Here is a 12,153-nt window from a genome sequence, read left to right as displayed (position 1 = left end):
AGTGGGGGAGGGGCAGAGAGAGAGAGAGAGAGAGAGAGAGAGAATCCCAAGCAGGTTCCACGCTGTCAATGCAGAGCCTGATGCGAGGCTCTCGATCTTACAGACCATGAGATCATGACGTGAGCCGAAATCAAGAGTTGGATGCTTAACCGCCTGCCACCCAGGTGCCCCGAGGGGCTCTGGATACTATTGCCACCGGGAAAGTGCCCTATAAACAGTTCTTGATTGACCAACAGAGAGCTGCTTGGTTCGTGGACGGTCGTTCCGAGGTGAACAAACCGCCGCGAAAGGCTGCCGTTCTGATCAGAGATGACAAAACCAGATCAGCTTGGTGGGCTGAACTGCATGCTGTTTGCCACTGTGTTTGGGCCTTTACCTGTGCTTAGTCAGTGACCCCCGTCCTGGCCGCACGGTCAGGCAGAAGGGCAATGGGAACGTGGTCTGTAGAAACAGTGCCCTGTGTGGCACGGTCCTACGGAAGTCACTATGGGAATTTGCGGGGTTCCCGGAGGTAGAACCGCCGATGCCCATCAGAAAACCCCCCTCCTATGGGGCGCCTGGGTGGCTCAGTCGGTTAAGGGTCCGACTTCAGCTCAGGCCATGATCTCACGGCTTGCGAGTTTGAGGCCCTCATCGGGCTCTGTGCTGACAGCTTGGAGCCTGGAGCTTGCTTCGGATTCCGTGCCTCCCTCTCTCTCTGCCCCTCTCCTGCTCGTGCTCTGTCTCTGTCTTTCAAAAATGAATAAAAACGTCAAGGAAAAAAAAAACAAACCTCCCTTCCTAGACTGGAAAGTGACTAGAGCCAGCAAGCAGGTGTCCCAGTGCGTTCCCATGAGGTGGCCATTTGGGTTCACGAACCGATGGGATGTCGGGAGTTTGCAGGGATGCAGAGGTGGGCCAAATCTAGATACCTTGCACTCGCACCCCCTGAGGCACAAAATGCCGAGAAGAGCTGTTCTGTCAACCAGAGAGACGGGCTCCACGTGGCTGCGGGGCAGGTTCCCTGGAGGGAAGGACACCCATGGAGCTGGCCAGTGAGACTGATGCTGGCAGACCCGGCACGATCAGACAGTGACCCTGAACTGGGTGTAGCTGTAAATGCTCAAAATACCGTAAAAGGACCAGAACAGAAGAGACTGCAACAGTTTGGACCACTGAGTTACATTTTTTCAGACAGGGAACACACTTTGATCCTCCGAGTGATGGTCTGATAGAGAGCTGGGATGGACAGTTACAACATTGGTTGTCGGAAACGGGGAGACAGACAGGAAGGGCCGGCCGACACGGCTTCACAAGTGTGTGCTCAAAACTCACCGTGAGGGGGTCCCGGGAGGGTGGCTGCCAGCCAGACTGCTCTGCTTTTCGGGGGACTCTAGGGAAGAGGGGTGCAGAGGAGGCTGGTATGCCCATGCGATTCTTCCATAGGAGGGAGACGATGGTATGACGACGCTTTTTTCTTTCTTCCCCACATTTCTTCAACCTTCTTTTCTCCACCCGATGCAGAGATCCCAGGAGCAAGGCAGCAGCTCCCATGTGTCCGAAGTAAGGATGGTTCCCAAGCAAGAAAATGTAACTATACCCTTCAACTGTTATGTCCTAATTTCTAAGGGCCTGATGGGGGGTGTTGTGCCTTCCCATCTGGCTAAGTGGGGGTCATGTCTGAATGCGGCTGTATTCGGGAACAGGGTAGGAATGGCCCAGCCAAAGCGCACCTGTGCGGCACCTGTGCGTGGGAGAGGACTGCGGGGAGGCACTTGCTGCACTAACCTTGCTGCCTGCAACCTGGCCCAGCACAGCAGCTGAACGTAGTGTCCTTTCCAAAGGTTGAAAAGTTTGGATATAAATGGAGAGAAGGAGAAACAGTAGCCGCAGGTAAAGAAATGAGTGAGTGGATTGATAATAATGCAATGAAGGAAATCCACTATTACATTAACACTTTAATTTTTTTAAGTTTATTTATTTTGAGAGAGAGAAAGCCCTTTTCGGCGGGGTGGGGGGTGGGGGGTGGGGGGAGAGAGAGGGAGAGACAGAATCCCAAGCAGGCTCTGCGCTGCCAGCACAGAACCCGATGCAGGACTCGAACTCACGAACCGCGAGATCATGACCTGAGCCAAAGCCAAAATCAAGTTGGGCATTGAACTGACTGAGCCACCCAGGCGCCCCTATGTTAACACTTTAAAAGAGGCTCAGAGCAAGAAGTGATGCTGTTCTCCGTTCAAAAGGGTGAATGTGGGGCACCTGGGTGGCTCAGTTGGTTGGGCATCTGACTTTGGCTCAGGTCATGATCTCGCAGTTCGTGGGTTTGAGCCCCACACCGGGCTCTGTGCTGACAGCTCAGAGCCTGGAGCCTGCTTTGGATTCTGTCTCCCTCTCTCTCTGCCCCTCCCCTGCTCACACTCTGTCTCTGTCTCTGTCTCTCAAAAACAAACATTTTAAAAATTAAAAAAAATTTTTTTAAAAAGGGTGAATGTACATATTGCTGAAATCACTCCTGCCCTGGAACCTGACAAGATCAAACAGAAGCCTGCAAACCTGAGTGGCCTCGCCAGGAAACATTTTGGCCGTAAGATATGATGATGGAGTAGACTAATTATTCATGACTATATGAGACTTGAGTAGTATGCCAACATCTTCGACCTTCTTTTCAGCTTATATCTACCATAGTACGATATGGTGAAACACTAACGATGTTGGTTAGATTATAATATTAATCTTGATGGTCAAATGTATTGGGAAGTTGAGTTAAAAGCCGCCTATCCCTACCCTAGCTCTAAATGTTAGGTATATTTGTGCTGATACTAATTGCTTTATCTATTACATAAATGCTACACCAAATGTAGATGCTCAAACAGGTAGGAATATTTTGCTAAAACGGACCCTTTGCCAAAGATCAGAGGGTAGTCTGCTGTATAACAAAGAACGTGGCAGTGCTTCGACCCATTTTCCTGCAATGTAACCTCTGAGCTCTTGGAATTTCCCAAGTGATGGGAGAGTCTTGGGCATTAGGGTGGGCTCTGATAGTTTACATTAATGAGGTGACTCATGGTGAGCCCTTAGATGGTCATACTAATGAGATGTCTCAGGATGGGGGCAGACTGTGCCAGAAAGACTGACCATATGATTAGAGGGTTGGAACTTTGGGTCATGTGATATCAGCCCAACCTCTGGGGAGGAGAAGGTGGCCGGGGATTGAGTTCAATCGCATGGCCAGTGATTCAGTCAATCATGCCCATGTGGTGGAAACCTAATAAAAACTCTGGACACCAAGACTCAATGGAGTATCCTATTTGGTGAACACACTGAAGCGCCAGGAGGGTGATAAATCCTGATTCCACGGGGAGAGGACACAGAAGCTCCGTGTTGAGGGACCCTCCCTATATGTCTTGTGAAAGTGAACTGAGCGAGGGCAGTTTTATTAGAGACTGTCTTAAGCATCCAGAGTCTGCACTAACTCGAGATGGTCAGCATCAGAAGTTAAATCTGTCCACCACCCCTCTGCCCCTCGGCCTGGGCTTTCTTATAGCATAATTGTCATATTTGGGCAGCTGCATTTATTTATTTATATTTTTTAATGTTTATTATTTTTGAGACAGCATGAGTGAGGAGGGGCAGAAGGAGAGGGAGACAGAATCCAAAGCAGGCTCCAGGCTCTGAGCTGTCAGCACAGAGCCCAATGTGGGGCTTGACCCGTGAACCACAAGGTCATGACCTAAGCCAAAGTCGGACACTTAACCCACTGAGCCACCCAGGCATCCTCGAGCATCTGCATTTAGTATAGCAATTATGTAACAGGTATAGCAGTATATCGGCATGAGTGTGCCTAACCTTTGGAGGAGTCAGTGCAGACTAGGGGCAGACTGAAAGAAACAACTATTTTAACAACCAGCCTATAACACCTTTACATACGTTTTTGTATATTTGTACTGATTTGATTACTCATTTCCTTCCTTGATCTGCCACTATTTGTATCTTAGGTAAACTTGTGCAGAACTACTTAGCATAGAAATTAGCTCAATCCAGTTCTTCCTCAGGCCAGGCATTTCCCACTGGTCTTACATTCTGAGGAGGCTTTTAACTCAATGTCCCAACATACTCGGTCATCAGTATCAGTGTGATCATGTGGCTAATTTACATAAGGTGGTTGAATCGTACCGATAATACCAGTATTACACCATATCCTGGTACGGTCACAGTACAATTTTGTTTCATTACAGAACAAATCTGGAAGAATTACGGAGGTATTCTCTGATCCTTCTCATTGGACTCAAACCTTATACCAGATATTATTATGGACAGGCATCATTACAAATAGCCATGATTTTATTATTTATTATAACAAATTATTATCTGTTATTTCTGGGTTCCAAGTCCATTGGAGGCAAAGCCAGTCACCCTTCTCTGTTCATAGGCATCTCAGGACAGGACCCGCCTCCTTCCTATGGGAGGACCTGGGTGGTATTCAGAATAGTTCCTATCCCTGATGGTTGTACTACAGGGTATGTCTTCTTCCGATCTATTCTTGGAGCAAGGGCAGTCATAGTGCATCGAGTGTCCAGAGAACGAGGTTGTCAGGCCTCTAAATTCCCAGAGACGTGGCCCTTGAGCCTCAGTAGCTACAATGGAAGGCCACTGATGCATGTGTACATTGGGTCCCATCAGCATTAAAATAGTCCAGAGGCCCTGTTGGGTGAGGGTACAGGCCCTTTCCCAGTGCTGGATCCTGGCATCATCCAGCATTATGTGTTGCCTTGCCCTGACCCATTTCACTAAAGCCTCATCATCTACCTGGTCTGACTCCCATCCTTCGCTTCCCTCCTGGAAGAGAGAACTCCTTCTCATCTGCTTATTCTAGTTAATAAGTATTTCTCCTCTGCCTCTCCTCATTAAAAGCAAATTCAGTTTGTTCAACAGTGGGGGACCTATATCCCCCAAAGCTCTTTTATGCCTCATGGTCCAAAGTTGTTTAATCTACCGTGCATGTTGTTGCCATTAGATACTAAAAGCCTGAGTGCAGCTCAGATACGGTGAGTTAGATAAGTGGTAGTCACGCCTAGATGCACTTTATTTTGAGTATGCCATAAGGCCTCCCATAGCCTTTCTCATCCCTGATGGGGCTATTCCCCAGGGGAATTTAGACACACTGTATGATGCCTACTGCTTTAATCCCACAAGAAACCCATTTATTCTCTCCTGTTTAATAGCTTTCTGTTCACAAAAACAAGGGTGATCTGCATTTGTGCTTATAGCACACTGCACGTGCTACTCTGTTTTGTCCATTGACATCAGGGGCCTTTCCAAGTATTTGATTATCAAGGTTTATGTTACACAGCAATTAATCTGCCAAGAGTTGTAAACCACACAGTCTAAAGGCCCAGTGGGGAGCTGTTCTGGGAAATTCCTCCCCAACTGATATTCTTCGTAGTAAGTGTAATCTAAAAACTTGAAGTCAGAAGATGTTAGCACGTCACTAGAGTTCCCTTCAGTCATCAGCAGCTCAGCTCATTATCGTATCCTAAAACCAGAATGCCTCCCAGAGAGATTCCAGTCATGTCTGCAGGCTTCCATTCAACTTCGTCAGGTTCCAAAGGCAGAGTGGTCATGGCAGACTCATGGCCTCACCCTCCCAGGCATCTGATACAACTGTGCTAAGGACAGTGTTAACCTCTTGCTCTCTCCAGGCACTAATGTCATGCTAGATTTCCCATTTTCATTGAATATCCATTTACTCACCTCTCTGCCCTCATCTGCCATGTCTCCTTCTTTCCAGTTGTCTTCTTATCCATTTTTATTACCCTTTTGATTGAAGTGTTTAGTCCATTGACATTTAGAATGAGTACTGAAGTATATGAATTTATTGCCATCATGTTGCCTGTAGAGTTGGAGATTCTGGTGGATCTTCTCTGGTCCTTTCTAGTCTTTGTTGCTTTTGTCTTTTTTTTTTTTTTTTTTTTTTGTCTTTTCTCCCCTCAGAGAGTCCCCCTTAAAGTTTCGTGCAGGGCTGGTTTAGTGGTCATGAACTTCTTTAGTTTTTGTCTGGGGAAACTTTTTATCTCTCCTCCTATTTTGAATGACACCCTTGCTGGATAAAGAATTCTTGGTTGCATGTTTTTCTGATTCAGCACGTTGAATATATCCTGCCTCTCCTTTCTGGCCTGCCAAGTTTCTGTGCATAGGTCTGCTGCAAACCTGATCTGTCTTCCCTTGTAGGTTAAGGACTCTTCTTCCCTTGCTGCTTTCATGATTCTTTTCTTGCCTGAGTATTTTGTGAATTTGACTATGATATGCCTTGATGGTTGATTTTTGTTGAATCTAATGGGAGTTCTCTGTGCTTCCTGGATTTTGATGTCTGTGTCTTTCCCCAGGTTAGGAAAGTTTTCCACTATGATTTGCTCACATAAACTTTCTGCCCCTTTTTCTCATCTTCTGGGACTCCTGTGATTCGGATGTTATCCCTTTTTAATGAGTCACTGAGTTCTCTAAGTCTTATATCGTACTCTTTTGCCTTAGTTTCCCTCTTTTTTTTTCTGCTTCATTGTTCTCCAGAAGTTTGTCCTCTATGTCACTGATTTGCTGCCCTCCCTCATCCATCCTTGCCACCCTGGCATCCATTTGAGATTGCATCTCAGTTATAGCATTTTTAATTTCATCCTGACTAGATTTTACTTATTTTATCTCTACAGAAAGGGAGTCTATGCTTTTTTTCAACCCCGGCTAGTACTCTTATTATTGTGATTCTAAATTCTGGTTCAGACATCTTGTTTGTATCTGTGTTGATTAAGTCCCTGGCTGTCATTTACCTTCTTTCCATTTGTCATTGATTTTCACTAAACTTTTCAACCTTTGAAGAGACATTAGGTTTGGCCACTGTACTTATCCAGATTTCCAACAGCAATACCAGTCTTGCTAGTGCCTTCCCTAGTTTCCTCTCATCTGTTCAGGATAGAGTTACAAGGCCCAGAATGAGTGGCTATTCCCACCACTAGAGAGTATAGCTGCATTCATTGTTAGCCCCCAGTTAGCCAGATGAGCTATGGGCACAAGTCGCCCCACCAGGCCCTTGGGAATTCTGACATAAAGATTTGAAAAGATGGACACCTGGGTGGCTCAGTTGGTTAAGCATCCAACTCTTGATTTCAGCTCAGGTCGTGATATCATGAATCGTGAGTTCAAGCCCTGCGTCAGGCTCTGTGCTGACAACTCGGGCCTGCTTGGGATTCTCTGTCTCTCTCACTCTCTGTTCCTCTCCCCCCTGCTCAAAATAAAGAAATAAATATTTTAAAAAAAGATTTGAAAAGATAGCTACAGTTTCTTGCTCAGGGATCATTCATGCTTCTGGCACCACATGGCAGTCTGGTCCACTGTGTAGGCAAAAGGTAAGTTGAGATGGTGTGGGAAAGAATTGTATAGACCCACCAGCAACCTCTCCACCCATCCCCCAGAAAACCAGAGGAATATATCCAGTGGGGACACTCCTCTGGCCCTCATCCCATGCTGAGTGTGAGCACACACTTATGAAGCTATGTAAGCCAGCCCCTCATGCTTTTATTTCTCTCCATTTTAATTTTTAATGTTTTATTCATTTTTGAGAGAGACAGTATGAGAGGGAAAGGGAGACACAGAAACGGAAGAAGGCTCCAGGCTCTGAGCTGTCAGCACAGATCCCGATGTGGGGCTCAAACTCATAAACTGTGAGTCATGACCTGAGCTAAAGTCAGATGCTTATCCAACTGAGCCACCCAGGTGCCCCAATTTCTCCCTGTTTTATTATTTTTTTTAAGTTTTTAATGTTTATTTTTGAAGGAGAGAGACAACATGAGCGGGAGAGGGGCAGAGAGAGAGGGAGACACAGAATCCAAAGCAGGCTCCAGGATCTGAGCTATCAGCACAGAGCCCGACATGGGGCTTGAACTCAAAATCTGTGAGATCATGACCTGAGTGAAGTCAGTCGCCCAACCGACTGAGCAACCCAGGCACCCCTTCCCGTTTTAAACAAGAAAAGTTTCATTTGCCTGTTCCGATTCTGTATGGAGCCACCACTCCGAAGGTGATAAGCCACATGATGTGTCCATTTGACATGATCTCTCGGTCCATTGTTGGGACTGTGTGCCGACCAAATTGGCACAGTATCTTCTGTTCCGATGTAGTATTTTAAGCATATTCCTCTATAATCAGGTATGTAAAGCCTACTTTATCATGCCCCTTGAATTTCCAGAGTGATTTCCCGAGGGTTATGCCCCATACGGGCATCCCCTTGATGAGTCCAGTTTTTCCCTGCCTGTGAGTCAGTAAAAACCCCAACCTAGGGACTTTTTGCACTCACTTCTTCCATCACTGCAAGGGAAACAGCATGCAGTTCAGCCCACTGAGCTGATTCGTTCTTTCATGCTTCAAAGATTTCCATCAGTTGGTCGGAGTGCATTGGCCTTCCAAACAAGATACTGTCTGTCTGCCTTGGAGCTGCCATCGGTAACCAAGCAGCTCTTTGTTGGTCACAGAGAGCTGTCCACAGGGCACCTCCCCGTGGCTCCTCAGTGCTTCCCATGGTCCTGCGGGAAAGGAGGTGACTTGCCCACGAAGCCCCACGTAGCACATCCCTGCATAAAACGTTTCCACTGTATTGAGGAACCCTTTGGGGGCACTGCCACTTTTTTTTTTAATATTTATTTATTTAGAGAGAGAGTAAGCCAGGAAGGGGCAGAGAGAGAGAGGCAGAGATTGAATCCCAAGCAGACTCTATGCTATCAACACAGAGCCCATGTGGGGCTCGAACTCACAAATCGTGAAGTCACAGGGTGCCTGGGTGGCTCATCGGTTAAGTGTCTGACTCCTCATTTTGGGTCAGGTCGTGATCTCACTCTGTCTCTCAAAATAAACAAACTTCAAAAAAAATCATGAGCCACCAGGGCACCCATGGGCACTGCCTTCTTTATCAGAGTGTTTCTCTGACAGGACATTAGAGCTACTTCAGGCCTTAGGAATGTCTTCCATCCTTCAGTCAGAGAACTGGTTTCCACAAACACCCAACAGCAGGCCCGTAGTTGTCTTCCAAGGGGCATACATCCTGCCCCACACCTGCAGGTTTTCTGGTCCAAGGTCTCAGCAATTGTCACTGGGTGTAACTTACGGGATTTGGCCTTAAGCCCTTTTGATCCCTTTCACACAGGCCCCGCTGTACAGAGAATCCATCCAGCCCATTCTGTCGAGTCACTGATGACAGTGGTAGTCTCCGTGTTCCCGCTGGGTATTCCGCACTGTTCCAAATGACCACCCGGTGTGGGCTTGGGTACTTGTTTACATCCTGTACTGCAGAGTGTCCTCATTCTCTCAGCCTGGTTTGTCACCACCACCCGCACACGCCTACCACACATGCACACACACGTGCTAGGTGCGTACACACACAGCCCTGGTCCGATCCAGGGAACATGCCCACACTCCAGCCTTTTCTCTCCCCTCCCGGGGGTGGCCTGACTTGCTCCCCTCCCCAACACTCCCGGCAGCCGGATTTACTGCTATGGGGAGCTCCTGCACCAGGTTCAGATGGCGAAGCTCTACCAGGACGACGAGCAGTTTGTGGACATGCCACTGTCCTCGACCCCAGGTAAGGCGACTGGGGGCCCCACCTTCTGAACCTTCTGTACCAAAGATAGTGGGACGCAGGGCCGGGCAGGGAGGGGCTCCTGGGCGCCAGCTGATCCCTCCTGGCCACCTGCACACCAGACCGAGTTCTGCAGCACTTCCGGGAGCTGGCCGCCCGCCACAACCACAGCATTCCCACACCACTGCTTCGCGCCTTCATCCAGGAACACTTCCAGGCCGCGGGGCAGGAGCTGCAGCCCTGGACCCTCGAGGACTGGAAGGACAGGTACAGCCTGGACAGAAAACAAGAGAGGGCCCTTCAGAGAGGGCTGTCTCCCTGAGCCCTGGGGATTCGGTTGGTGTTCTTCCAGCCCCTGGTTCCTGCAGAAGATCTCAGACCCCAAGCTGCGAATCTGGGGGGAGCAGCTGCACCAGCTCTGGAAGAAACTGGGAAAGAAGGTGTGACTGCCCTGGGTGTTGGCAGGGGGTACTGAGCTGGGAGACGGTTTCGCCGGCTTGGGGCTCACTTTGCCTGTAGAGCACAGAGAGGGAGACATTTCCTAAAAGTCTGTACCCTATCCACTGGGTCCTTGAAAAGAGTTCTCTAGAAGGAATTTCTGGAGGGGTAGAAGGGAACATCTACTTCAAACTTCTCACCTCCTCACCATCCTCCCCCCAGGCAAATTCAGCCTGTCCTGTCACCTCCAGGCTGCCCAAATGGGCTCTCCCTTCCCTGATCTCCTCTGGTCAGGCCTCTGCTCAGGAATATTTGCCACTGCTGATTGTGGCCTGTGGTCAGCACTGTCTGTTATGTACTTTCTCTCCTTTGTCTGAGGCTCAGAGAGGGCAGAGGTTTGCCCGAGGCTGCACAGCATCTGTCCTCCCAGCCGGCCCCCGGGGCCCTGGCACCCGCTGGCACAGAGTGGTGCTCCAGGACCCTTTCCCACCCAGCCCCACAGGAGCAAACCCAGCTCTCTTCCACGACGCCCCTCAAAATAACTGACAGCCCACCGCTCTCCCACTGAAACCACACTCACTGGGACAGAACCAGGAGGCCATGAACAGAGAAAGTACCTGAAGGAGGCAGCCATCTCTACTCTGGTCCTACAGTTGCTCTCCCGAGGCCACGTTCATGTACGCCTGTCTCACTGGGAAAGCAGTTTGGGGTTTCCTTTCTCCTTACAAATAAAACTGCCAGTTACTTCACCCGCAAAAGGGGGTTCGTTTAGGAACAGCAGAGAACGGCCATCTGGGCTGAGTAAACCACAGGGAAACCGTGGGCAAGTCAGCAGAACGCAGAACAGGAACGCTGCCTTGTGGAGGAAGGGGGGCATTGGGAAGGCTGCTGCGAACAACAAGCCCTTTGCGGTAAACTGGGGCCTTCTGAGTACGGTGGCTTTTCATTGGCTGAGTTGTGACAGCCTCTCATTGGCTGGGCTGTTGCTGGGGAGGAAGAAACCTACCCCTTCGGCTGGGAGAGTAAGGCAGCATCCACTTGCTAGTTGGGATCTGCACTTGACAAAGAGTCAGGGCAGGAGGGCTTCACCTGCCAGCCTCCCGGAGGTTGTGAATGAGGTTTCCTTTCATTCATTTTCACACTCCACGCCTGGGTCAGAGGATGCGGGCCCTGAGTCTCTGGGCCTGGCTTGGTGGTGGCCCCAGAGACGAGGCCAGGGGAGTGGAGGACGTGGTCCCCCTGGCCGGTCCTGATAATGGCCATTGTTTGGTGAGCACCTGCCAGGGCCGGGCTGGGTCAGTCAGGACTCCAGAGGCCCCCACGTGGGGCCGAGCAGACCAGGCTCCCGCAGCTCAGGCCTTGACCTCAGCCGTACCCGGCTGACCAGCAGCAGAGCCAGAACTCGTGCTCTGGCTCCCTGGCTCCAAAGCCGCAGCTGCCAGGGACCCCCCCACCCCACCTGGCCTCTTCCGGACTCCACACCGTGGGGGTCCTGGGCTCCCTGTGCCCTCTCTCCTGACTGCAGGTGAAGCCAGAGGTCCTCAGCCACCCCGAGCAGTCCTGTCTACTCAGAACACCCCTTCGTTGTGTCTGGTGGACGCTTTGTCGAATTCTACTACTGGTGAGCGGCCGGGGCTTTAGGGTGGGAGTGGGGGAGCCCGGGGCCGGCGGGCTGTCCTGAGCAGGGTAGGGCACCCTGACTGGCCTGGGTGTGCAGGGCAGGGGGTGGCGGGGTCGGGGAGGGAGGGTGGGTGCCTGAACTGCCCCTTTCCCCAGGGACTCCTACTGGGTGATGGAGGAGCTGTTCCTCTCTGAGATGCCCGAGACCATGAAGGGAATGCTGCAGAACTTCCTGGACCTGGTGCGACTGTAAGAGGGGACGGGCTTGGCGCTGGATTGGCCTTGGCCTTGGCCTTGGCCGCTGGGCAGATGCTCCTCAGCAGGTCTCCTCCTTGGCAGCTATGGACATGTCCCCAACGGGGCCCACGTGTACTCCCTGCAGCGGAGCCAGCACCCCCCCTGCTGACTCTCATGATGCACTCCTACGTGGCTCACACCAACGATACGGCCTTCCTGAGGTGGGCACCCCGGCCCCCTGCTGCCCTGCAGGCCCCCGTCCC

General features: G+C 50.2%; 1 protein-coding gene across 1 annotated transcript; it reads left to right on the top strand.

Moving 5' to 3' along the window:
* The first annotated feature begins 759 nt into the window (after nt 1-759).
* LOC121035481 (trehalase-like) lies at nt 760-11,491 on the top strand. Its single transcript, XM_040483222.1, has 5 exons — nt 760-1,872; nt 2,463-2,563; nt 9,498-9,598; nt 9,718-9,862; nt 9,948-11,491. Exons 3-5 carry the CDS (start codon nt 9,538-9,540, stop codon nt 10,039-10,041), a joined length of 300 nt encoding a protein of 99 aa, XP_040339156.1. The 5' UTR covers nt 760-1,872; nt 2,463-2,563; nt 9,498-9,537; the 3' UTR covers nt 10,042-11,491.
* The last annotated feature ends 662 nt before the right edge of the window (nt 11,492-12,153 follow it).

Source organism: Herpailurus yagouaroundi, unplaced genomic scaffold (assembly GCF_014898765.1).
Source record: "Herpailurus yagouaroundi ecotype Mexico unplaced genomic scaffold, PumYag 161, whole genome shotgun sequence".
In the NCBI taxonomy this organism is placed as follows: domain Eukaryota; kingdom Metazoa; phylum Chordata; class Mammalia; order Carnivora; family Felidae; genus Herpailurus; species Herpailurus yagouaroundi.
The sequence above is the reverse complement of the archived record's forward strand: the minus strand, read 5'-3'. Positions and strand labels throughout refer to the sequence as shown.